Genomic DNA, 24,598 nt, shown 5'->3' with positions numbered 1-24,598 from the left:
AAACGTCCATTGTCTGTTTTGTTCCCATACGAAACCTCTCCATTTTCACCCTTTCGTTAGTATTTAATGGAAAATAAGAAAGATCCACTTTAAATAACATTAGAAACACATAATTTGCCCTTAGCAGGATCCAAAAGTGCTCCTAAGTTCTGAATATAGGTTCTGAGGAACTAACATTTCCGTTTCAATGAGATTTATTGAGTCATTGAGGAAATTGCAGTTCTGTAGCTGGAGCCAAACATTCGTAATTTTACGAAATGTTCGTAGTACTAGACAGGTCTCGCATAATTGAGCTAAAAAAAGAGCTTTTTTTATATAGCGCAATATCCACTAAATGTACTCAAAGCGCTTTACAAGGGGTCCCTGGTCAACAGCAACATTAAACATGTAGGACGGGACATGACGCCTCTTAGGCGATATTACAAAGACAACGCTATTAACGGCCAGGTACTCATTTTACACCTGAGTACGGTGAGAAAATGTGAGTAAAGAGTCTTTTCCAGGGACTCAACTATGCGCCGAACGCGTTGCTCGAACCCATGACCTTCCGATCCGAAAGCGAGTGTCATACCACAAGACCACATAGCCACACTATTGACGTCAAGCACTTGATTGAATGATAATCTAGGGTTTAAAATTTTTGATGGATTGTTTGAGCAGTGTCAATTTTTGATGGAGAGAAAGAATAAAAAAAAGGGAGAAATGTGACTCATATATCAGGAAACAACATAAAACAAACAACGTTTCGGCCTTGGGCCTTCTTTAAGTTAACACGAAATATGTTATATGTATTAGATTGTGATAATAGTAAAAACATTAAGGACAAAAATGTATGTGTGTGTGTGTATGTGTGTGTGTGTTTGTGTGTGTGTATGTGTGCGTGCAAGGGAAGAGAGAGAGAGAGAGAGAGAGAGAGAGAGAGAGAGAGAGAGAGAGAGATGACAATGAGATGAGATGTAAATCAAATCAACTTTTGATCCATGCAGAAGGGCATATTTAAACAAATAATCTTGATAATATCGCCTTTTATTTCTCCCTTCCTCGACTAAGGTCGCGTGAAAGATATTCTTATCGAAATGACTTATACTACTCAACATTCTTTTTTTTTATAAACAGTTTTTCCTCCCACAAGGGCCTAGGCGATCGGTCATGATTCTGCGTAAAATACACATCCCAAAAAAAAAATAAGAGAAAGAAAAATAAGATAAAACTAAACAAAAATAACAACAAAAAACAACAATAACAAACAAACAAACAAACAAACAAAACAAAATAAAACAAAAACAAACAATCGGCGAATAGTTGGTCCTTGAAAAATGCTCTTTACTTACATTCTCTCACCGTACTCAGGTGTAACATGAGTACCTAACATGAGTACCTGGCCGTCAACAGAGTTGTCTCTGTCGAAAATAAAATTTGTTATATCGCCTAATAGGCGTCATGTCTCGTTCTACATGTTACGTGTTGCTGTTTTGAGCACGTTTAGTGGATATTGCTCTAGATAAAAGCTCAAGTTTTGTTTCTTTTTTTTTTAAATAATTAAATAAATAAACAGATAAAAATATTATTATATTATATTATTATTATTATTATATTATTATTATTATTATTATATTATTTATTATTATTATTATTATTATTATTATTATTATTATTATTATTATTATTATTATTATTATTATTATTATTATTAGTATTATTATTAATTATTATTGTTATTTTATTATTATTATTATTATTATTATTATTATTATTATTATTATTATTATTATTATTATATATTATTATTATTATTATTATTATTATTATTATTATTATTATTATCATCATTATTATTATAGTCAGATTAATACAATTTCGTGAGAAGTACTCATAAACATGGATGGCAAAAAACAATAACAAAGACCTGCGTGACGTCATCTTCATTCTATCTATATGTACTTTCTTTGCGGACCTTTAGGAATGAGAAATGTTGATATCTTGTGGGATTATTAATGTCATGCGTTTACCTAGAAAACCCACAACAATGCCAGCCGGATATTCCGTTCCAGCACACACAAAACTCTGTGCAACCTTAAACGTTTATAGATAGTACGCGCTTGGCTGAGAAGCTCACAACATTGCCATCTGGAAGTATAACGTTTCAACACACAAAACTATGTGTAGCTTGAACGTTTATAGTCAGGTTAATACAGTTTAGTGAGAATCACTCATAGACGCGGATGGCAACCTCCCCCCCCCAAAAAAAAAAATAAATAAAAAATTTAAAAAAAACAATGACCTGAGGACGTCAACTTCGATCTATCTATACCCTAACACATTACAACTATTTTAGACCGTCGCCCACTCCCCGGCCATCTGCTTTGAATAGTAATTCTGGATAGACTACCAGACCACCCTGTTCTATTACATGTACAGTGTTTTTAACACAGCATTCTTTATCGGCTGGACTTCGAAAACAAAACATGTCATTTCTTTGCGTGTAATAAGAACAACAGATTGATTATCTATCACACACTACCAATATTTATACCCTTGACCACCAACACCCCTCCCCCCCCCCCCCACCCCACCCTACTCAGCTTGCCCATAGGCGATTTTTAGATTGTAACAAGGTGGCCGAAATGTGAAATAGATTAAGGATTATATTGATTTTTATATAGATAGATATTTCGGGTTTTTTAAAAATGAAAAATGGCTTGTTATCTCGTTTGTTATTCTTCTATGTTCCACTGTGTCTATTTATTATTTTTTCTTATCTCTCACGTATGGAGAAATTTCCAGCCAGACATTCAGAGCTAAAAGGCCCAAAGACCCATTGCTTATCCCGGTTTATGTATGGTAAAACGGACATCACAACTGCTCGAATCTCTTTTCAAGGGAAGCAAATAATATTATCAATCGCAAAATACTTTTAGGTAAATCTAACAGACCCAGCTACCCGACCAGTGCTGGACAGACAGGAAAATCAGAAAATGTTCTCGACGGCACCTTGGCTCGATCCCGGTCCCTTTCGTCGTGAGGTGATATCAAGCTTTTATTCATGTCTGCTGTTTATGATTTAAGGGTTTTTAAGGGTTTTGCAACACATTTGGTCATATCAGCGCTAATAAAAAGGAAGAAAATGGATAGTAAAAAGTTAAAGAATTACAATTAAAGCACCCAAGAAAAGGTATGACAAAGAGGAAATTGGCTCAAATAGGAAACATATGTAGATTCCAAGAGCACACGACCAAAGTACTTAGTTTTAGATCACCTAAAAGTCTCATCCATACATAAGCACAGGTCCCCACTAAGAAGAATACATCAAATGTTTACAAATCATATAGCCTATAATACGTAAACAAAATACAGTACATAACAGGGAGATGATTTACAAGGAAAAAAATATCATCTCCCAAAACTACCTATACATTTGACTGTTTCTCTCTCAGCCAGGGCATCCGGCAAGGGTCAGGACAAAACCAAGTAATCTAATTCTGCCTCCAACGTTGTTTCTTTGGGTTAGACACTTGTCACATTTTCACTCTTTCTTGGTTGTGATTATCATATTGCTTTAGACAGTGCCGAACATTGAAATTTTTATTCTAATTTACGTGTTGGTAGGAATAAAGTAATTTAGTATTGTGAAGTTTATGAAATTACTGCGATTACTAAATTGCGCATTATAAAGATCATAATTATTTTTCCAAGTCAATGTTTCAAAGTGACAATGTGGCGGATGGGAATCAGGGGTGGGGAAAGGGGTGATAGGGAGGACAGTATTGGGACATGATTAGCGTTCATTATGGACAACGTGTTATCATCGCCTCAGGGTGATATTGGATTGGCTTTGCTATTCCGTTCCAACACACACAAAACTATGTGTAACCTTAAGCATTTCTAGAAAATATGTGCTTGGCTAAAAAGCTCACACCATTGCCATCCGGAAGTATAACGTATCAACACACAAAACTATGTGTAACTTGAACGTCTAAAGTCTGGTTAATACAGTTAAGTGAGAATCGGATTCAGTAGTTTGATGTCACGCCGCCCAGCAACGGCGGCCATCTTGGTTCCAAACAAAGAATATAATTACTTTTTATTCTTCATGCTGGCGAGAACTTTTCATATGCCTTGTAATCAAAATGTGTAAAAGTCAAAACATGATCAAATTTATGGTTTGTTTTCTCTGAATACGCTTTTATCCTCGCCGGGGAAATATTTCATGCGGGCGTCCGCCATTGTTCCGATAGTTTAGAGCCAGCGTCATTAGGAAGGAAGTGACGTCACGACTGTTGAAGAGTATTGCTCATAAACGCGGATGGCAAAAAAAAAAACCCCACAAAAAACAATGGCCCGATGACGTCAACTTCGATCTATCTATACTCTTACACACTACTACTATTTTAGACCGTCGCCCACCCCTGGATCGACTCCCAGACCACCCTGTTCTATTACATGTACAGCGTTTTTAACGTAACACTCATCTATTTCGGCTGGACTTCGAAAACAAAACATATCAATTCTTTGCGTGTAAAAAGAACAACACATTGATTATTTATTACATGACCAATATTTATACCCTTGACCACCAACGCCCCCCCCCCCCTCCCTACTCAACTTGCCCATAGGTGATTTTTATATTGTAACAAGGTAGCCGAAATGTGAGATTGATTTAGGATTTTATTGATTTTGGTACTACCGCAAACTCGGGGACCCAAATAATTTTGGGGGTTTGGGAGGGGGGGGGGGGAACTTTAAAAAAAAAAGAAGTCTAGCAGGGGATTTCGGAGGGGAGAGACTTAAAAAAAAAGTTTCCCCCCTCCCAAACCCCCAAAATTATTTGGGTCCCCGAGTTTGCGGTTGTACCTTGATTTTTATATAGATATTTCGGGTTTTAAAAAATGAAAAATGTCTTCTTATCACGTTGTTATTCTTCTATGTTCCACTGTGTCTATTTATTATTTTTTCTTATCTCTCACGTATGGAGAAATTTCCAGCCAGACATTCAGAGCTAAAAGGCTCATAGAGCCATTATTTATCCCGGTTTCTATAATATGGTAAAACGGATATTACAACTGCTCGAATCTCTTTTCAAGGGAAGCAAATATTATTATCACTCACAAAGTACTTTTAGGTAAATCTAATATACCCAGCTACCCGACCAGTGCTGGATAGACAGGAAAATGAGAAAGATTTTCTCGACGGCACCTTGGCTCGATCCCGGTCCCTTTTGTCGTGAGGTGATATCAAGCTTTTATTCATGTCTGCTATTTGATTTAATGTTTTAAGGATTTTGCGGCGCTTGCAACACCTTAAGGTCATATCAGCGCCAATAAAAATGAAAAAAATGGGATAGTAAAAAGTTATAGAATTACAATTAAAGCACCCAAGAAAAGGTAAAACAAAGGGGAATTGGCTCAAATAGGAAACATATGTAGATTCCAAGAGCACACGACCAAAGTACTTAGTTTTAGATCACCTAAAAGTCTCATCCATACATAAGCACAGGTCCCCACAAAGAAGAATGCACTCAAATGTTTACAAATCATATAGCCTATAATACGTAAACAAAATACAGTATATAACAGGGAGATGATTTACAAGGAAAAAAATCATCTCCCAAAACTGCCTATACATTTGACTGTTTCCTTCTCAGCCAGGGTATCCGGCCAGGGCCAGGACAAAACCAAGTAATCTAATTCTGCCTCCAACGTTGTTTCTTTGGGTAAGACACTTGTCACATTTTCACTCTTTCTTAGTTTGTGATTATCAATATTGCTTTAGAACATTGAAATGTTTATTCTAATTTACGTGTTGGTAGGAATAAATTAATGAAGTATTGTGAAATTTATGAAATTAAATTAGTGCGATTATTAAATTGCGCAATATAAAGATCATAATTATTTTTCAAATTCAATTTTTCAAAGTGACAATTAGTCGGATGGGAATCAGGGGTGGGGAAAGGGGTGACAGGGTGGACACTATTGAGGCATGATTAGCGTTCATTATGGACAACGTGGTATCATCGCCTCAGGGTGATATTGGATTGACTTTATTATTTGTCAAACTTCACAATGACCACCAGAGTGACCACCCTGTCGTTGCATTACACCTGTTGGTCACATTCTGGTGTATTCATGTCTGCCTTAACTCTTTCGTTTCATAAAAATTGAAAAGATGTATCGAGAACAGTGCCAGACAAAGTATAAAGTAATAAAGAACAATATGAAATTGAATGTAAGCCTCCATTTAACATACGAAAACAGATCAAAATGGACGTTTCGGGTTTCCCCTTTATCAACAAAAGAGGATGAATGAAACACTACAGAGGAATATGAAATTGAAGCTTGCATTTATTTTCATATTATTATTATTTCTTCGAGCAGCAACATTTAAATGACAAAGTACAAAGTAAAATACGAGAAAAAACAAAATCATCCCAAAAAATTCAGCCTAGCTCCCCATTGGAGGTAGGATGGGTTTTTTTTTGTGTGGGGCTATGTGGTCTTGTGGTATGACACTTGCTTTCGGATCGGAAGGCCCTGGGTTCGAGCCTCGCGCTCGGCGCATAGTTGAGTCCCTGGAAAAGGCTCTTTCCTCACTTTGTCTCACCGTACTCAGGTGTAAAATGAGTACCTGGCCGTTGACAGCGTTGTCTTTGTCCGAAAAATTGTAATATCGCCTAACAGGCGACATGTCCCGTCCTACATGTTAAATGTTGCTGTTTACCAGGGACCCCTTGTAAAGGGCTTTGAGCACATTTAGTGGATATTGCTCTATATAAAGCTCAATTTAAAAAAAAAAAAACTCTTTCGTTTCATAAAAATTGAAAAGATGCCATACAAAGTATAAAGTAATAAAAAACAATGTGAAATTGAATGTAAGCCTCAATTTAATATACGAGAACAGATAAAATGGACGTTTCGGGTTTCCCCTTTATCAACAAAACAGGATGAATGAAACACTACAGAGGAATATGAAATTGAAGCTTTTGACCAGGGACCCCTTGTAAAGCACTTTGAGCACGTTTAGTGGATATTGCCCTATATAAAGCTCAATTTTTTTATTTTGTTTTGTTGAGGGTTTGGGGGGGGGGGGATCTTTCTCCTTTGTCTGGCACTGTTTCATAGACAGCTTTTCAGATATGTCCGACAACAGTGCCTGCTCCCTAATTGGTCACTTTCGTTTTTTATCGATAGAAACGCAAAAATTACCTCCCTTGTAATTCGATTTCGACGATTCGCCGATAGCTGACTGATGACAGCGGGAAGAAATCGTTTTATTTTCATTGACAAGGAAGGGTGATTATCTCTTACATTCGACGTTTAGACAAATTTGTAAAATGCCACAATAAAATTAAACCCACCAATAATCATAGATTTGTATCGTCATAATAATATATGAGTTATAAATCCTCCCAAAGTCATAAAAGGCCTTTGTATAATATTTAATATGACAACAATTGGATCAATCTAACATGGCACGAAATGACATAATATAGGTTTTGCGGTATGCATGGCATACTGTTATTTTAATAATAATAATATTAATAATAATAATAATAATAATAATAATAATAATAATAATAATAATAATAATAATAATAATAATAATATAATCATATCATCATCTCATCATCATCATCATCATCATCATCATCATATCATTATCATCATCATCATCATCATAATAAAAATAATAATAATAATAATAATAATAATATAATAATAATAATAATAATAATAATAATAATAATAATAATAATAATAATAATAATAATAATAATAATAATAATATATAAAAAAAATAATAATATAATTATTTTTATCATTATCATTATCATCATCATCTCCGTCACCACTGTCATCATCCTCAATCTAAAGATCATCATAAGCGTTGTTTGTGATAAAATGGATGACAGTGAAAACGTCTTTCTGCCTCCAACGTTGTTTCTTTGGGTAAGACACTTGTCACATTTTCACTATTTCTTAGTTGTGATTATCAATATTGCTTTAGACAGTGCCAAACATTGACATTTTTATTCTAATTTACGTGTTGGGAGGAATACATTAATGAAGTATTGTGAAGTTTATGAAATTAATGCGATTACTATCTAAATTGCGCATTATGAAGATCATAATTATTTTTCAAAGTCTATATTTCAAAGTGACAATTTGTCGGATGGGAATCAGGGGTGGGGAAAGGGGTGACAGGGTGGACAGTATTGATACATGATTAGCGTTCATTATGGACAACGTGTTATCATCGCCTCAGGGTGATATTGGATTAACTTTGTTATTCCATTCCAACACACACAAAACTATGTGTAACCTTAAACGTTTCCTGAAAATATGCGCTTGGCTCAAAAGCTCACACCATTGCCATCCGGAAGTATATCGTATCAACACACAAAACTATGTGTAACTTGAACGTCTATAGTCTGGTTAATACAGTTTAGTGAGAATTGGATTCAGTAGTCTGATATCACGCCGCCCGGCAACGGCGGCCATCTTGGTTCTAAACAAATAAAATAATTACTTTTTATTCTTCATGCTGGCTAGAACTTTTCATATGCCTTGTGATCAGAATGTGTAAAAGTCAAAACATGATCAAATTTACGTTTTTTTTCCACTGAATACGCTTTTATGCTCGCCGGGGAAATATTTCATACGTCCGCCATTGTTCCGATAGTTCAGAGCTAGTGTTACTACGTTACTATAATAGATAACACAGGGGTTACCATGCGTCATTAGGAAGGAAGTCACATTACGACTATTGAAGAGTATTGCTCATAAACGCGGATGACCAAAAAAAAACCCTAAAAAAAAACAAAAAAAAAAAACAAACAATCCCGAAAATACACTATAAAAAATAAACAATCTTAGACGTCGAACTCGATCGACTCCTACCACCGTTCATTACATGACACTTTTTAGTAACCTCGCACATTCGCCTGGATCGACATCCAAACATGTTCTATTCTGTGTTTTTAAGTAACACACATCTATTTGTGAATCAAACACAAAACACATTTTGGTTGACCACACACAAACCCCCCCCCCACACACAAACAGACCTACTCACACCCCCCCCCCCCAAACACCACACCTACTCATTGGCCAGAGGTGATTTTGCTATTGTAACGAGGAGGCCGAAATTTGAGATTTAAGAATGTATTGATTTTTATATAATTATTTCGGGGTTTTTACAAAAATAAACAATGTCTTGTTATCTCGTTTGTTATTCTTATATGTTCCACTGTGTCTATTTATTTTATTTTTCTTATCTCTCACGTATGGAGAAATTTCCAACTAGACATTCAGAGCTAAAAGGCCCATAGAGCAATTATTTATCCCGTGTTCTATGTTGTAAAACGGACATCACAACTGCTCGAAGAGAAGCAAATATTTTTATCACTCACAAAGTACGAGTTTAGGTAAATCTAACACACGCAGTTACCCGACCAGTGCTGAATAGACAGAAAATGAGAAAAAAAATTCTCGACGGCACCTTGGATCAATCCCGGTCCCTTTTCTCGTGAGGTGATAATATAAGCGCTTAGAGTATGGTGTCTCGGAGTTATAGCGCTATACAAGTTTTCAGCATTATTATTATTATTATTATTATTATTATTATTATTATTATTATTATTATTATTATTATTATTATTATTATTATTATTATTATTATTATTATTATTATTATTATTATATAAAGCGGTTATTCATGTCTGCCTTAACTCTTTCGTTTCATAAACATTTAAAAGATCTATCTAGAACAGTGCCAGACAAAGTATAAAGTAATAAAAAAACCCACTATGAAATTGAATGTAAGCTTCAATTTAATATACGAAAACAGATAAATGGACGTTTCGGGTTTCTCCTTTATCAACAAAACAGGATGAATAAAACACTACAGAGGAATATGAAATTGAAGCTTACATTTAATTTCATATTATTATTTATTTCTTCGAGCAGCAACATTTAAATGACAAAGTACAAAGTAAAATACGAGAGAAAACAAAATCATCCCAAAAAATTCAGCCTAGTTCCCCATTGCAGGTAGGATGGGGTTTTATGTGTGTGCGGCTATGTGGTCTTGTGGTATGACACTCGCTTTCGGATCGGAAGGTCCTGGGTTCGAGCCTCGCGCTCGGCGCATAGTTGATTCCTTGGAAAAGGCTCTTTACTGACGTTCTCTCGCCGTACTCAGGTGTAAAATGAGTACCTGGCCGTTAACATCGTTGTCTTTGTCCGAGAAATTGTAATATCGCCTAACAGGCGGCATGTCCCGTCCTACATGTTAAATGTTGCTGTTGACCAGGGACCCCTTGTAAAGCGCTTTGAGCACATTTAGTGGATATTGTCTATATAAAGCTCAATTATGTTTTTTTTTAGTTGAAGGTTCATATAGCTTTGTTGTCCTTTATCAACAAGCTCGATTTTATGAACACTACAGAGGATATGAATTGATAGCTCTAATTTGTTCACATTTCGTTTTTTTTATAGACCTTTACTCGCATGTATTCGAATTTCAGATGTCGCCGAGTATGCTGATGATGGGAGGGGGGAGGATCTTTTTTTTCATGTACAAGAAGTTTGATTATCTCTACATTGAGTTTGGGAGTCAATTTTATGCCACCATAAACATTTAAACCCACCAATAATGCCTGCTCTTATTGTCATATTTTTATTATCGATCAAAGCAAAAATACCTTTGTAATTCATTTAATTGCAACTACTGATAATCACGGAAGAAATGACATTAATAGAAGGGTTTTGCTTTACATGGTTTAACTATTTTAAAATAAATAAATTAATACACAATAATCATAATTATGTCATAATAATATATAATAATCTCTAATCATAAAATTTGTATAATATTAATAAAACAATTGATCAATAACATAAAATAATATATATTTTATTATTAATTAATATAATAATAATAATAATAATAATAATAATAATAATAATAATAATAATAATAATAATAATAATAATAATAATAATAATAATAATAATATTAATATGATGATATGATGATGTATGATGATGATGATGATGATGATGATGATGATGATGATGATGATGATCATTATCATTATTATTATTGTTATATTATTATTATTATTATTATTATTATTATTATTATTATTATTATATTATATTATTATTATATTATATTATTATTATTATTATTATTATTATTATTATTATTATTATTATTATTATTATTATTATTATTATTATTATTATTATTATTATTATTATTATAATCATCATCATCATCATCTCCATCCCCACTGTCATCCTCCTCTTTTCATGATCATCATAAGCGTTGTTTGTGATCAATTGGGTGATAGTGAAAACGATTTTCTGCCTCCAATATTGTTTCTTTGGGTAAGACACTTGTCAAATTTTCACATTTTCTGAGTTGTGATTATCATATTGCCAAACATTGAAATTTTAATTCTAATTTACGTGTTGGTAGGAATAAATTAATGAAAAGTTGTGAAGTTTATAAATTTAGTGCGATTACTAAATTGCGCATTATAAAGATCATAATTATTTTTCAAAGTGACAATTTGGCGGATGGGAATCAGGGGTGGGGAAAGGGGTGACAGGGTGGCCACTATTGAGGCATAGCCTGACACTGACCAAAAAAATGACGTCAAAATGCCAGTCTTTGGCCACAAAAGAAAAATCGTGAGTTGTATTCAATAGTTCAACCAATGGAACCACTTATTTCCATGAGTACTACCAACGACAACTCACTAGACGGTGCAAAAACCAAATAATGACGTCAAAATGCCAGTCTTTTTGGGTTTCAGTGTCAGGCTATAACTTAAGTTAAGTTAAAGGGTTTAACAGCGCTTGCAACACATTAATGTAATATCAGCGCCAGTAAAAAGGAAGAAAAATGGATAGTGAAAAAGTTCGAGAATTACAATAAAAGCACCCAAGAAAAGGTAAGACAAAGGGGAATTGGTTCAAATAGGAAACAGATTTAGATTCCAAGAGTACACTATCAAAGTACTTAGTTTGAGATCACCTAAATGTCTCACCCAGACACAAGCACAGATCTCCACTAAGAGGAATACACTCAAATGTTTACAAATCATTTTTAACACGTAAACAAAAAATAATACAGGACATAACAGAGATATGATTTACAAGGAAAAAAATATAATCTCCCATATTGTTTTTGTTTTGTTTTTAAGGATTTTACGGCGCTTGCAACACATTAAGGTCATATCAGCGCCAGTAAAAAGGAAGAAAATGGGATAGTAAAAAGTTCTAGAATTGCAATTAAAGTACAAAAGAAAAGGTAAGACAAAGGGGAATTGGTTCAAATAGGGAACAGATGTTGGTTTCAAGAGCACACCGTCAAAGTACTTAGTTTGAGATCACCTAAAAGTCTCATCCAGACACAAGCACAGGTCCCAACTAAGAGGAATACACTCAAATGTTTACCAATCATATAATATAATATGTAAAATAACATAATACAATGCATAAAAGAGAGATGATTTACAAGGAAAAAAATATCATCTCCCAAAACTATAACTATATATTCGACTGTTTCCCTCCCAGCCAAGGAACTCCGGCAAGAGTCAGGACAAAACTAAGTAATCTCATTCCAAGACAGTGACAGGAAACAATTGGAAAACGGGTATGGGGGGATAGAAGACACAGCATGTACCTCCCTGCCCACTATGGGAGGTCAAGATCCCCACCCAGTAATCTCCCATAACTCTAACTATACATTTGACTGTCTCCCTCCCAGCTAGAGTATCCGGCCAGGGCCTGGACAAAACCAAGTAATCTGATTCCAAGACAAAGACAGAAAGCAAGTTGGAAAAGAGATATAGGGGGATAGAAGACCCGGAGGCTATAACTTAACGATGGACACGGTTGAACTCCATTCCCCATTCGGGGAAGGACAACACAAAGTAATCTCATTCCAAGACAAAAACAGAAAGCAAGTTGGAAAACGGATATATGGGTATAGAAGACACAGCAAGTACCTCCCTGCCCACTACCTATGGGAGGTCGGGAACCACACCCAATCATCCGGGGAAATGACAACACCAAGTAATCTCATTCAAAGACAAAGACAGAAATCAAGTTGGAAAACGGATGTATGAGTTTTTTTTGTTTGTTTTTCAGGGTTTTACGGCGCTTACAAAATAAAGGTCGTATCAGCGCCAGTAAAAATAATGAAAATTGGAGAGTAAAAACATTCTAGGTACAATTAAAAGGACTTGAGGAAAAAAATAAGGGGAATGGTACAAATAGGGAACAGGTGTAGATTCCAAGAGCACACTATCAGTGTACTTAAAGTTTGAAATCACCTTAAAGTCTCACCCAGACACCAGCACAAGATCCCACTAAGAGGAATACATTCACATGTTTGCAAATCATATGTTTAAAAAAAAAATAACATTACATAACAGAGAGATGATTTACAAGGAAAAAATTTCATCTCCCCAAACTATAGCTATACTTTTGAATGTTTCCCTCCCAGCTAAGGACTCCGGCCAGGACAAAACTTAGTAATCTCATTCCAAGACAAAGATAGAAAGCAATTGTTGGAAAACTGATACAGGGTGATAGAAGACACAGCATGTACCTCCCTGCCCGCTATGGGAGGTCAGGATCCCCACCCAGTGTTTGCTGATTGAGTCGATCGTCAAACATAGTAGTGTGATTACCATTAGAAGCTGCTGCCGTCCGGGGAAATGACAACACCAAGTAATCTAATTCCAAGACAAAGACAAACAGCAAGATAAATGGGTATAGAAGTAGAAGACACAGTAAACTAAGGCCACAAAATAAACAAGACACGTCAGTTTGGTTAGCAAAGGAGTGAAATTTAATATACATTTGATTAAGAAACATTACAATCCAATCATGGCATAAAGACGCAGAGCTCCTTGAACGTCTGCAGCTTATTGGCGTTGACCACACAACACTCAGAATATCTTGACAAAATAGATAGATAGATGAATAAATACAACGAATCCTCACTGCACACCCCTCCCCACGACCTCCTATAGGGAATGAAATTAGCGGAAGAGTAGCGTCCCTTGATTGGACGTCACCCATAGTCTGTGACGACGTCACCGGCGGAAAAGTTATTAGAGAGAGAACGTCATGTTGGTTGTGCGCATGCGTCTCTCGTCCTCGGAAGCTACTCTTCCGCTAATCTCATTCCCTATTACAACTAACCACGTTAATCTTTAACTTCATGATAAAGTTTGAATTAAACTGTCAAATGATGTAACTACCTCAAGGAGTAATATAGTCTTTCTGGATTTTGTTGGTTTTTGTTTTTTTTGGGGGGTTTTTTTTAGGGGTTTTACGGAGCTTGCAACACTTTAAAGCGCCGGTGAATAGGTAGAGGATATGGGAAAAGTTCTTGATCTAGAGTGAACGTTTGACAAAAGGACAGGTTCAAATAGTGGGCATAAGATTCCTTGAGCAATCTATCAATGTGCCTATTTTCCCCATTACGTAATAAAGACTCATCCACGAACAAGCAAAGGATCACGCTATGAAGAATACACTCAAATGTGTACAAGATACACAATATACTTAAAACTAAAAGCAAAATCTATTATAACAGCACATATCAGAGAGACAATTTACAACAAGGAAGACAGTATATCATCAATTTGGAACAAACAAACAAAAAAAAACAAAAAAGAAAAAAACAAATTTGTTCTTTTTTTTTTTTTTTTGTTCCATTGATAATGGATAAAGTCAACCTTGCTTAGAGTGAGTAGAGTCAACCATTCTTCCTGGTCAGGCAGTGTTGGCTTTATCAGGGTTCCACTGTACTAATATATAGACTAAAAAAAAAAAACATTACAAGGAAATGATTTACCTGGAAAAAAATATCACCTCCCAAAAAAAAATAAAAAGGAACCCCCCCCCCCCCCCCCCCCCCGCCCCACTTCCCCACCGAAAAAAAAAACAAAACAAGACTCATTGTGAATTTGAAACTCAATCTTGCATTAAAAAACATGGTCCTTTTGCAACATCAGGCCGGACAAAACAGATGAAGTACAAAACAGACGAAGTTAGTCATGGCCTCTGAAAAATTAAATGAGCAGCAGCAACAATTGCTTGTTATCCATTAAAGTAATTTCCATCATAACTAATAAAGCAAGCGATCACTGAGAGGAAACAGTTCTAAATACCTTTCCTAAAGGTATATTTTTAAAATGCCTATTGAATGGTTATATATACAATAGTTTTATTACACTGTAAAGATCCAGAGGAACGCTGCGTTATCAAGCATCTCAACAAAAATTAATATATAAAGCAAAGCGACTATTTCAAATAGACAAAACTAAGACTAAAAGTGTCCCAAGAGCAATCTACCAGAAAATGCTAAATAAATGAAAATAAATAAAAATAAAGGCAGATCCAACATTTTCACCTTCCAACTGATTACGTCATAGACTGACACAAATATACGAAGAGATAAAGAGATTTGATTCATTAGCAGGGTAAAATCATCTCACATTTAAAAACGTTGAAGTGGTATTTCTATATGTAAAGAAACGGTAACCCACCAGAATTTCCCATCATCCTCTGTACAGTTAAGTCTCATTTAAGATGGCAAGTGGCACTATATTTGCATCTTGTCATGCACTATGTGGTTTCATTTGTGTGTTTTTCTATAAATAACAATGTGAAATTGAAAGTAAGCTTCAATTTAATATACAAAAAAAAGATAAGATTCATCTTAACAACGCCACTACCACATTATCTCATCTGTCTGTAGTGTTTCATTCATTCTGTTTTGTTGATAATGGGGAAACCCGAAATGTCCATTTTATCTGTTTTCATATATTAAATTGAAGCTTACATTCAATTTCACATTGTTATTTATTTCTTCGAGCTTCGAGCAGCAACATTTACATTTTTGTGTGTTTTTAGGAGTTTGGCAGCATTTGTGACGCTTGGTGGTCATATTAGCAATTTTTAAAATAAGCATAAATAAGAGAGTAAACAGATCAGATTTATTAATCACCAATGCATTTAATACTCATTGTCACAGTAAAGAGGACAGAAGACAAAGAGAGACAAAGGAAGAAAATAAAGTCTTCTATTTTCCGAAAAATAAAAATTAAATAGCCATAAATTGTGAAAAAAATGCATCGATTTTCATTCTGCCAATAGAATACACTATTTTATCCTTCAATAAATGCAGAATTCAAAAGTGCTCTCTTATTATTATTATTATTATTATGTATTATCATTATTTAAATATTACTGAGAATTATAAATTCGTAATTTTCCTTTCAATTTCGTATTTTCGTAATTGGCCATAAAATTTGTCTAAAATTCGTAAGATTCGGCAGTTATGTAGATAATATGCAGTCACCCAACACCCTTAGAAAGAATGACTTCACTATAACAAAGACAGTATTGGACTGGAACCCTCAGGGCAGAAGATCAAGGGGAAGGCCACGGGGAACATGGAGAAGAGTTAAAAGAAGCTGATATACAGAGAAGTGATAAGACATGGAATGAGACAATTCTTAAAAAGGTAGCTCAGGATAGAGAAGGATGGAAACTGTTTGTCTGCGGCCTATACCCTGACCCAGGGTGAAGAAGGCAATGATGACGATGATGATGATGATGATGATGATGATGATGATGATGATGATGACCCAACTCCAGCTTGCTGTATTGCAGAGCGGGCTGGAATTTTGCAGAACAGAATCCAGCGAGTTCTGTAGTCATGTGATGTCTAGGTCCAAATACTGTGAAAAAGTGTAGCCATCGTAAAGTTATAGCCTGACACTGACCAAAAAATGACGTCAAAATGCCAGTCTTTTGCCACAAAATAAAACAAATCGTGAGTTGTATTCAATAGTTCAATCAATGAAATAACTTGTTTCCTTGAGCTCTACTAACAGCAACTCACTAGACACTACACAAACCTAAAAAATGACATCAAACTGCCACTCCTAGAGGGTTCTAGTGTCAGGCTGTATTATGTTAACGATGGCTAAGGTAAAAGTTATTGCACACCAATTTTAATCTCAGAGAATGGGTAGGCATCAAATAAGTAAATAATAATTAATAGTCAATTTAAATCCACATTCTTCTTCACATAGATTTTGCTTGCCAGTAAGAAGGTGACCATACATACATTTTCCAAACACAAGTCAACAGTGAATAAGTATCTGGTTATAGACTATATATTAGATGAAGTACATAAAGAAGCAATGTGTACTGATTGAAATTTACTTATCGAGGGCATCCGTGTAGCAGACCTGCCAACTTGAAAATTGAAAAATTTGTAATTTTTAGTCTCACAGGCATTAAATAACACTTCAAAATCCTTAAAATTATGTTGAGTAGCCTGGCATCAACATTCATTTTCAATAAATTTTAAAGACTTAAGAGATACTCATAAACTTGAAATTGGAGCCAAAATTTGGTAATTCTACAATTTATTTTTTGCAATAGTCGGTGGGTGTAGTAGTGTAGTGTAGGTGCGAAAGAGGTGATTTTGAAAATGGTTTTAAAAGACTGAGGCTTCTGCAATAACACTCGTGTCATGTGTGTTAAGATCACATGACCATTCCCGCCGAATAGCTGTATTATGGTTAGTCTCTGTTGGTCACAAGGGTAGGGAAAGAGGGATCGGGCTTTGATATAAGCTTTAAAAAAAATTTTTTAGCACACATGGTGCTTGCAGGTTAGAGGCCGACATCCTCGTTATATCAATAACACTATCAATGTAATTATAATGATGTGATGAATTGAGCTGGACGACAATCACACAAATGATCTATATGAATGTGATTAGATTAATTTTGTATCTAATCATGGATAATAACATCGCATCAAAAATCAGATTATACTGGACTGTTAATGCACGAACCATTTATTTATTTTACAACCATTTTGTCACAAACAAATGTTTTTAAAAATAAATTTTAATAATGAATTAATTCCTCATTTTTACTGCTCCTTATCACCACTACAGACTACACACTACATCACATGAAAGAGAGCTAGAGGAAGACAAAGAATGACTTATCTAAATAACTTAAGAATGCCAAATGTGACTTATAAAGCAACACAGATTTCATGCGCACTGCAGAGGATCGTGATTCGTGGAGACAGTTGATGGGCAACGTACTCAAGAGTACAAGCCACAATGGATGATGATGATGATCACCACTACAACCAGGATCCAGTCTAGAAAACAAGTATAAAAGTTTCAGCAAAAATTATTTGCATAAAGTAAAGCGAGTTGATCTCTCCTGGATTGCACATATATTTTTTTTCACACCAATACGGTATCTGTTTTTCTACTAGATGGGTTAGTAAAATACTCGTGTTTTCTCTATCCAAACAACCTCAGAAAACCCGCAGGAATGCACACTCAAGTTTGTTCAGTACAAAGACAAAAATTCATGATTACAGCTAAGATGTCGAAATTCACTTTTTATCACTGCAGCATCGTATTAACTCTCTTATTTGAAATGCTGAAAGCATTAATGGGACTATTTATCTTAAATATGTTTTATTTTATGATTAAATCATAAAATAAACATATTTATGATAAATATTCTCAGAAATTAAACACATAGAAAATTCTCTACCATCCCGACTTTAAATTTCAATATCCCATGAACTCATTAATATAAAATGATGAAATAAACTGCAAAATGTTCAGAAAACACTGACTGCTACATTACAAAACATAAATAATCTGAAAACGAGTACAATTTTGACCATTTCTGATGGTTTTTCTGGGTCATCAGACAATTGCAGCCTTGCAATCAGTGTACAACCTAAATGAAGGGGTTTGGTTAGAACTGGTCCCCTTTATTGTTGTTTAAAAAAACAAAACCGAATATTTGAGTAATGTTAATCGCATGCCTCATACGCCTAAAATAATTATGGCTATACTTTTGAGTTTAATAGACCATATTCCTTACCAATTGCATGTTTATCAAACAAAATTATTTTGTCATAAACCTGCATTTCATCACATTAATGTGTACAATTTTGTCATCAAATCAATCCGTTCATATATCATGAAAAGTCTTAAGCTTCATCTTTCCTACACTGCTGTTTTAGGATGTATGCCTTATAAAAACCTTTAAAAAAAAACAAAAACAAAGTGACAACTTCTCTGAATGCTTGGGAAAATAAACTTGATCTCGATTTCTCCAAACAGTTTCCGTTCTCAAGATTTTTTGGGTTATTTGCGAGAGTGTCTGTGTGAATGATGAATGTGTATGCATTTTTTTTTTTAGTTTTCTTTTGCCAGTGCTTTGGCAGTCTGTCTTTTATTTCAAACTTTCTGTTAGACTTATATATCTTGAGTTTGTGCTATCCTGTCTTTCAACCTCTGTTCCCATCTTGAGACTTTGACTTTGTTATTTAGGTTTACTTCTGTTCTCTCTTTGATAGTGCAGCGCAAAGTGCAAAAGTGAACGCGCCATGGAGTATTCGCGATAGCAGCACTTTTTGATAAAATCTGTCTTTGTCAACAATATGCCTAAAAAACGCTAGGAATTCCCTCCCATTTACTTTTGCATCGACCTCGCATCTGTAACCCATCAGCTACTAAAGACTAGCCGACCATTCAGAGAAATAGAGTTCAAGTTTATTTTCCTGAGCGTTCTGAGAAATAGAGCCGGCCAAAAAAAATAATAACAAACTGAGATGACCTCAGCGTACTTGATTGACAGTGAAGATATCCGAGAAACTGGATTATGAGCCTGAGCTTTTCAAGACATGAGCCCCATCCTCATATTCATAATTTTACAATTAATTGCAGCACCCAATAGCAGCAGTAACAATAACAAAAGGAACATCATCCGTTCACTGGCCTATAACCCTGTTGCAACTAATCATAGACATGAGGTCAACTTGAGGGCAAGGTCAGGTTCAAGGCCAGAGGTCACCTGGTCAAATTCTGTGGGAAAGTTTTGCTTGACACTTTTGACAAACTCCACGAGCTGGGCCTGGGTTTCTGGAAAGACAAGTTTATATATTTACACACATTATTTTGGTCCAGTAATCTACTTAATCTACTCTATAGGTTTATCACATTACAAGCTTAAGTTATGAAAACAGTTACGGTAAACCTTGCTTAACCCTCCCTCTACTTACCAATTACAGGAAAATCATCACATTCGTTACGATACAGTCAACATTTTTCTCCTTCTGAATTCTTTTGTACATCCAAATTTTTAAAGAAAAAATGTTGGTAAAAAATAAACACTTTCATGAAGACTAGAGCTCGGTTTGATAAAACAAAAATTGTGAATGGTGAGAGCTTATTGCTTTTTGTGTTGGTTGGAAGTGAAGTTATGGAGAAAACCCTGAAAACGACTGGTAAGGAGAAAGTTAATAAAAACGATTTTTCTGGTCCCAATGGAGAATTAAAGAAGCTGATACACAGAGAAGTGATAAGACATGAAATGAGATAAAAAAGTTAGCTCAGGATAGAGAAGGATGGAAACTGTTTGTCTGTGGCCTATACCCTGACCCAGAGTGAAAAAGGTAATGACGATGAAGGAATTTATCTTAGAATTAGAAGGTCTCCACTCAATCATTCCCTTCAAATGCATTCCTTACCAAACATATCTGGGAAGTTTAAAATAAAAAAAACATTTGACGAGTTAGTTGAGATTCATCTGAATCGATGAATATGGGAAGTAGAAGATTTCTGGTCAAAAAATAGTCAAGGCGTTTTGTCAGTGTACTTACCAGGCTTCACTTCTTCCGTGTTCAACGCTACAGCAGACACTTGCAGGATTTTGGGGATGAGAGGAACAATCTGGGACGAAAATGACAGATTTGAATGTAACTTTTGAAAATGGCATTGAGCCAAAATAGACATCATTCAACTTTTACATATATATAAATAAATTTTAAAAATTTAAAAAAAATATATTTAAAAATCTGTATGAGAATGTAGAGGTGAATACACTAACTGGTCAACTACATGTTTGCCTTTCAGAGATATAATAATATATAAACAGATATACTATTGTATAAAATAATAATTGAGTCAATACAAATATTTTTCTGCAGTACCCCAGAGTAATTCTACTTGTTCAATTGTTTTTCAGTGTGAACTTTTGTCCTAATAAAGCAGATCTCACAGGAATAAAATGAATAATGATAATGATGATAATAATAATAATAATAATAATAATAATAATAATAATAATAATAATAATAATAATAATAATAATAAATAGTAATAATAATGATAATAGTAATAATAGTAGTAGTAATAATAATAATAATAATAATAATAATAATAATAATAATAATAATAATAATAATAATAATAATAATAATAATAAATAATAATAATAATATAATAAATAATAATATCAATAATAGTAATAATAATAGTAATAATCTTTCAGAACGATTTGGTCCATGGAGCCAAAGTTTATCTCGGTTTCTATAGCATGAAACGGACAATAGCAATTGGTTGCCATCCTTTGAATAGGACTCTAGCCTACTTCAAAGGAGGTTAGGAGGAGGAGGAGGAGGAGGAAGAGGAGGAGGAGGAGGTTTGTTTTTGTTTTTAAGGATTTTACGGCGCTTGCAACACATTTCGGTTATATCAGCGCCAGTAAAAAGGAAGAAAATGGGATAGTAAAAAGGTCTAGAATGACAATTAAAGCACCCAAGAAAAAGTAAGACAAAGGGGAATTGAGAACAAATAGGGATCAGATGTAGATTCCAAGAGCATACCACCAATGTACTTAGTTTGAAATCACCTACAAGTCTCATCCAGACACAAGCACAAAATCCAACAAAGAGGAACACACTCAAATGCTTACATTATACATTCAAAATAAAAATAATAATACATAACAGAGAGATGATTTACAAGGAAAAAAATACCATCTCCCAAAACAATAACTATGCATTTGACTGTTTCCCTCCCAGCTAGGATTCCGGCCAGTGCCAGGACAAAACCAAGTAATCTCATTCCGAGACAAAGACAGAAAGCATGTTGGATAACAGATATAAGGGGATAGAAGACACAGTATGTACCTCCCTGCCCGCTATGGGAGGTCAGGGGAGGAGGAGGAGGAAGAGGAGATGGTGGTGAAAGAGGAAGGACTTACCTCTTGATTCTTGTCAGCATAAAGCTTAAACAGACAGGCAAACACTGTTCCGTATTCTTCTAGATCTTCTTTCAAAGGAAGCAAGTGCATCACAGCAGGTATAACCTGTGAATTTAAAATAATAATTTTTTTAAAAAGGTAAAGGAGGGAATCAAGCAAAGTAAAAATCTGGAAAAATGTATTTGGTACGGTGAATGTTAAAAGTAAAAGTAGATAGTAAACTATATGTTAAAAAAATAAATAAATAAAATAAAATTTTCAATGACCTTTGCAAAGCACACCATAAGATCGTAAAAGCTCAGCCTATGTGATAATCTAGATGATGACGATGATGATGATGAGGAGGAGGAGGAGAAGGATGATGATGTGATGATGATGATGATGATAAGCATAATGATAATGACGACGATAATCATAAATATAATGATTCTAAACAGTGCTCACTCACCTGAGCCACGGGGACATTGGGCTGACTGTGCCACAACATACGACAAACAGCAGCACAAACGTTGTCTTGAACTCGAGGGTTGGTCTCCTTGCTAATGACTTGGAATAATAACTGAAGGATGCTGGAATAGTACCTGGGAAAAAAAAAATTTAAAAATTAAAAGTACGAAATATGATCATATCAAGAATAGCTTTCGAGGACGGCTACTCTATTCACTAAATTGTCATGCAGAAATAAGTGTTTTGTTTTTGTTTTTAAAGGTTTTACAGCGCTTGCAACATATTTAGGTCATATCCGCACCAGTAAAAAGGAAGAAATTGGATAGTAAAAATATTCTAGATGTACAATTAAAAGGACTTGAGGAAAAAGTAAGACAAAGGGGAAATGGTTCAAATAGGGAACAGATGTAGATTCCAAGAGCACACAATCAGTGTACTTAGTTTGAGATCACCAAAAGTCTCACCCAGACACAAGCTCAGGCCCCCACAAAGAGGAATACACTCAAATGTTTACAAATCATATGTTAAAAATAAAAAAAATAACATGACATAACAGAGAGATGATTAACAAGGAAAAAAATTTTCAACTTCCAAAACTATAACTAACTATACATTCAACTGTTTACCTCCCAGCCAAGGACTCTGGCCAGGGTCAGGACAAAACCAAGTAATCACATTTCATGACACAGATAGAAGCAATTGGAAAACAGACACAGGGGGATAGAAGGCACAACAAGTACCTCCCTGCCCTGAAATAAGAATGTACAGAGAATGGCAAAATAAAAAAAAAATTTAATTCAATAAAATTCAACAGTGTTTCAAATCCCCTCCCTCCATACTACCTCTTGCAAATGTATGTATGTATGAGTTGCATTGTACATAAGTGCCTATAAGGTGCTATGCTACATCAGCATAAAAGTGTCACAGTGTCAGGGAATTCACATATTGGGACCAAGCACGTCTGTTCCTGGCTAGAGTCACAATTTCGTCAATGGGCATAGAATCCAGCCCATGTAGTAGAGTGCCGGCTGGTCTAGTTGTCGAGCTCTTCAAGTAGGTAATAAAAGTTTGACGCAGGAGACGGTCTGCGTCCATGCGGAAGATATGCCCCACAAAGCGGAGCCTGCGTCTCATCACTGTAGCTACCAGGTCGGATTTTGGGCATTTTGCGGTTTGTAGTCCTCTCCCGTAATGATGGAAAGGCATCGGCTGTTCTTGCACATGAGTATATCCTGATCCCTTTGCGTGTGAAGCGAGTGCTCTACCAACTGAGCTATTGGTAACCCCCCCCCCCCCCTACTTCAGAAACATTTGGCCCCTGAAGCCGAAGTTTATCCTGGATTCTATCTATAGCGTGAAATAGACAATAAATAGCAATTGCTTGCTACCCTTTTGATCAGACACTAGTGTCAATCGCAAAGTCCTTTCTGCCAGATCTAACAGACCCAGCTACCCAACCACTGCTGGATGGACAGGAGGGGGGGGGGGGGGGGGTCAGAAAAAATCTCGAATGCACCCAGGATCAATCTTGGTCCCTTAGTGACATGAGTATAATATGATACACATAATGTTCTACCCAACAGGTGGCAAAGAACCATTTATTGATCCCATGAATATTCAAGTAAACGGACTAACACAGCATGAGTATTGGTGTTGATGATCAGTTGGAAAGAAAAGGAAAAAAAAAGACTCTGATTAATTAAGTCACTACCCTTCACTTAAAACTGATGTAGTGTAGTTCAATTTGTGATCATATCTATTTCCAACCAAAATAAAATAATACTATTTTAACCAATTTTCCTCTGAAATATTTGTTTGTTTGTTTTTTAAATAAGAAAATCAGACTGCAGTACGCTTCAACAGTCATGACGTCACTTCCCTCGTAATGACGCATGGTAACTTAGTAACTGGCTCTAAACTATCGGAACAATGGCGGACGCCATCATGAAATATTTCTCCAACAAGCATAAAAGCGTATCCAGAGGAGAAAAACATTATAAATATGATCATGTTTTG

At 35.1% G+C, this 24,598-nt stretch overlaps 1 protein-coding gene across 1 annotated transcript in view; it reads right to left on the bottom strand.

Annotated features, from left to right (window-relative positions):
- Nucleotides 1-16,317: 16,317 nt before the first annotated feature.
- Nucleotides 16,318-24,598, bottom strand: part of LOC144977607 (importin-4-like) — a 32,756-nt gene continuing 24,475 nt past the window's right edge. Inside the window, exons 26-29 of the mRNA XM_078922999.1 lie at nt 22,584-22,716; nt 22,136-22,240; nt 20,751-20,820; nt 16,318-20,010 (exon numbers count right to left, since the gene is read on the bottom strand). Of these exons, the coding sequence (XP_078779125.1) occupies nt 19,889-20,010; nt 20,751-20,820; nt 22,136-22,240; nt 22,584-22,716 (430 nt within the window). The 3' untranslated portion in view covers nt 16,318-19,888. The remainder of the gene's footprint in view (nt 20,011-20,750; nt 20,821-22,135; nt 22,241-22,583; nt 22,717-24,598) is intronic.

Source organism: Berghia stephanieae, chromosome 7 (genome assembly GCF_034508935.2).
Source record: "Berghia stephanieae isolate SIO BIC M18660-M18661 chromosome 7, UCSD_Bste_1.3, whole genome shotgun sequence".
NCBI classification, from domain to species: Eukaryota; Metazoa; Mollusca; class Gastropoda; order Nudibranchia; family Aeolidiidae; genus Berghia; species Berghia stephanieae.
The sequence above is the reverse complement of the archived record's forward strand: the minus strand, read 5'-3'. Positions and strand labels throughout refer to the sequence as shown.